Consider the following 3,229-nt stretch of genomic DNA (forward strand, 5'->3'; position numbering starts at 1 on the left):
CCCTAGTAGTATCCGACGACGACGACGACATCAACCCCAACAACAACAACAACAGCCTCGCCCTCCATCCAAACACCACCACCACCACCGTCAATAGCAGCACCACCACCACAACCTTCACCCCCGAAGAAGCCTCCCTCCTCGCCCAGCAGTCCTACACCGCCGTCCTGCGCTGCTCCGTCAAAGAATCAGACATCTGGTACCGCGCCTCCGTCATCCTCGAAACCTTCTGCTCCTTCCGCCGCTACGTCCCCAAGTTCGACTCCGTGCCCCCGTCCTGGGTCAGCCGCGGCGGCGCCGGCATCACCTACGCCTGTCTCGAGCGCTTCAAGAACGGCTTGCTCACCGCGCAGAAGAGCACGGATGGCGTGGATAAGTGTCTGGAAATTATTCGTCAGTTTTTCCCCCCCTTTTTCTTTCTTATTTTCTCCTTTTGCCCCTCATTCTTCCCCGTTTACAACACTTATCTGTCTACACGCTCTTTTTCTTTTGGAGTTGTTCTTGTCTGACACTGTCAAAAATGCAGAGTTCCGCACCGATCAGGCTTCGGGTTCGAATACCGTTGCGCAGCATCAGCCCATGACCAACAATGTGCCGGCCAGCGATCCCTTCCAAGACGTAGATTGGTCCATGTTCATGGACGACTTTGGCTGGACGGGCGAGGATGGCGTCTTGATGAGCCTCATCTAATTGGGAGAGGCTTTTTTCCATCTTTCTTAACGAATATACCATTGAACAGTCACATCAATTTGGAAAGGGAGTCTTGCTTTGTAATAAAAATTTCATCTCATTTCTAACTACCTCAAGAGTAGAGGACCAATTTTGAAAACCACTCAAAGAAACCATGCTTGCCAAAAACCTTTAACTCCGTATGCCCATATGTATGAAACCTAAGACTTCTCAAACTTCTCGGCCAAACTTTTGTCAACCGCTTAATCATAAATGTCCTCATCCATGTCCTCTCCAATCACATCCTCCACATCCTCCTCATCAAACATGTCTTCGTCATCATCGTCTGTTCCGCTGTCGGGGTGGTTCGACAGCACAACAATCTTGTTGTCATCAAGTTCCACGCGCGCGGTCTCGCCGTCGCGGATGGCGTTGCGGAGGATGAGAATGGCGAGCTTGTTGAGCACCTCCTTCTCAATCAACCGAGCCAGCGGCCGAGCGCCGTATGCAGGAGAGTAGCCGGCGTTGCCCAAGTAGTCTTTGGCTTCTTCTGATACCGAGATTGTAACCTTGCGGCCGTTGTCTTCCAAGCGCTTCTGGATCTCGCTGATGCGCAAGTCGACAATCTTGCGAATCTCCTTGCGCGTCAGCCTGTTGAAGATGACGACCGAGTTGATACGGTTGAGGAACTCGGGCAGGAAGTAGTTGCGGAGGGCGCCCATCACCAGCTCCTTGGTGTTGGCATCCACCTTGCCCTCCTTCACGCCGGGGCGGACGAGGTACTCGGCACCCAGGTTGGAAGTCATGACGACGATGCAGTTCTTGCAGTCAATGACTCTGCCCTGGCCATCCGTGATGCGACCATCGTCCATGAGCTGGAGGAGCACCGTCAGGATCTCCTTGGCTGCCTTCTCCACTTCGTCAAAGAGCAGGATGGAGAATGGCTTGCGTCGAAGGGCTTCAGTCAGCTGGCCACCAGCGTCGTGGCCGACATATCCTGGGGGAGCACCAATCATACGGCTCAGCGAGTGCCGCTCCTGGTACTCGGACATGTCGAACCGGATCATGGCCTTGGGATCGTCAAACAGGAACTCGGCAAGGGCCTTGGTAAGAAGCGTCTTGCCGGTACCCGATGGACCGCAGAAGAGGAAGCTGGGCGGCTGGTTGGGGTTGCTGAGGCCAGACCGCTGAAGTCGGATGGCGTTGGCGACTGACTGGACAGCCTCCTTCTGGCCAACGACAACCTTGCCCAGGACCTTTTCCATCTGAATGAGCTTCTCCTTCTCCGACGTGCGGAGTCGGGTGACGGGAATGCCGGTCCACTTGGCAACGATCTCGTTGATGTTATCAGCCGTCACGATGTCGGTGACCATGACAGTGTTCTCGCCGCTGGCGTTGAGGGCAACGTCTGCAGCGTTCTTCTTCTCCTCCAACTTCTTGATCAGCGCCTCCTGCTCCTGGATGGCGCCGTACTTGAGATCGGCGGCCCGCTGGTGGTTGCCGGCGTTGATGGCATCCTCGAGGCGCCTCTTCAAGTCGTCGAGCTTGTCCTTGGCTTGGTGGATCTCGTCGTTCCGCTTGATGTCGTTCTGGTACTTCTCGCGGAGCGGCTGCAGCTCCTCCTCCACATTCTGCGCGTCCTTCTTGGCCTGGGCCAGACGGATCTGGGACGCCTCGTCATGCTCCTTCTCCAGAGCCGCAATCTCAATCTTGAGCTGTCTCAACTTGCGCTCGAGGTGATCGATGATCTCAGGCTGCGACTCTCTGGCGACGCGAACCGCCGCGGCGGCTTCGTCGATGAGGTCGATGGCCGAGTCGGGCAAGCGTCGAGCTGTGAGGTATCGTGCCGCAAGGTTGGCAGCAGCCACGAGGGCGCTGTCGAGAATGCTGACCTTGTGGTGGCTGTCATACTTGGGCTTCAAGCCACGCAGGATGGAGATGGTCTCGGTGATGGATGGTTCCTTGACGATAACCTGCTGGAATCGACGCTCAAAGGCAGCATCCTTCTCGATGTACTTGCGGTACTCGGCCAGCGTGGTTGCGCCAATGCAGTGCAGCTGTCCGCGGGCAAGCATGGGCTTGAGCAGGTTGGCAGCGTCCATGCCGCCTTCGCCGGATGAGCCGGCTCCCATGAGGAGATGGATCTCATCCACAAAGAGGACAATCATCTCCTTGGACTCGGAAATCTCCTTGAGAACACCCTTCATTCTCTCCTCGAACTCACCACGGAACTTGCTGCCAGCAACAAGAGCACCGACGTCGAGCGAGAGGAGCTTGCAGGCCTTGAGATTGTCGGGCACGTCTCGGTTGACGATACGCTGGGCCAGGCCCTCGACGACGGTTGTCTTGCCGACACCAGGCTCACCAATCAGGACCGGGTTGTTCTTTGTTCTGCGGGACAGGATTCGGACGACCCGTCGGATCTCTTCTTCTCGGCCGATCACAGGGTCGATCTTCTTCTCTCTCGCCAGGGCGGTCATGTCGATGGTGAACTTGGCCAAGTTCTCGTTCTCTGATTCCGTGTCTGCGTTCTTGCTGTCGACCCGCTTGGTGCCGCGAA

General features: G+C 56.3%; 2 protein-coding genes across 2 annotated transcripts in view; one reads left to right on the plus strand and one right to left on the minus strand.

Annotated features, from left to right (window-relative positions):
• Window positions 1-97: 97 nt before the first annotated feature.
• BBK36DRAFT_1203717 (hypothetical protein) lies at window positions 98-690 on the plus strand (the record flags this gene model as incomplete). Its single annotated transcript, XM_024897276.1, has 2 exons — window positions 98-393; window positions 527-690. Coding segments are annotated over 2 exons (460 nt in total), but the record flags the coding sequence as incomplete, so codon positions are not given.
• A 242-nt stretch (window positions 691-932) lies between these two features.
• The window catches only part of BBK36DRAFT_1173284 (P-loop containing nucleoside triphosphate hydrolase protein), a gene marked incomplete at both ends in the record, with an annotated part of 3,450 nt that continues 1,153 nt past the window's right edge, over window positions 933-3,229 (minus strand). Inside the window, one exon of the mRNA XM_024895849.1 lies at window positions 933-3,215. Within this exon, the coding sequence (XP_024744924.1) occupies window positions 933-3,215 (2,283 nt within the window). The remainder of the gene's footprint in view (window positions 3,216-3,229) is intronic.

This window comes from Trichoderma citrinoviride (assembly GCF_003025115.1).
Source record: "Trichoderma citrinoviride strain TUCIM 6016 unplaced genomic scaffold BBK36scaffold_85, whole genome shotgun sequence".
Lineage (NCBI taxonomy): Eukaryota > Fungi > Ascomycota > Sordariomycetes > Hypocreales > Hypocreaceae > Trichoderma > Trichoderma citrinoviride.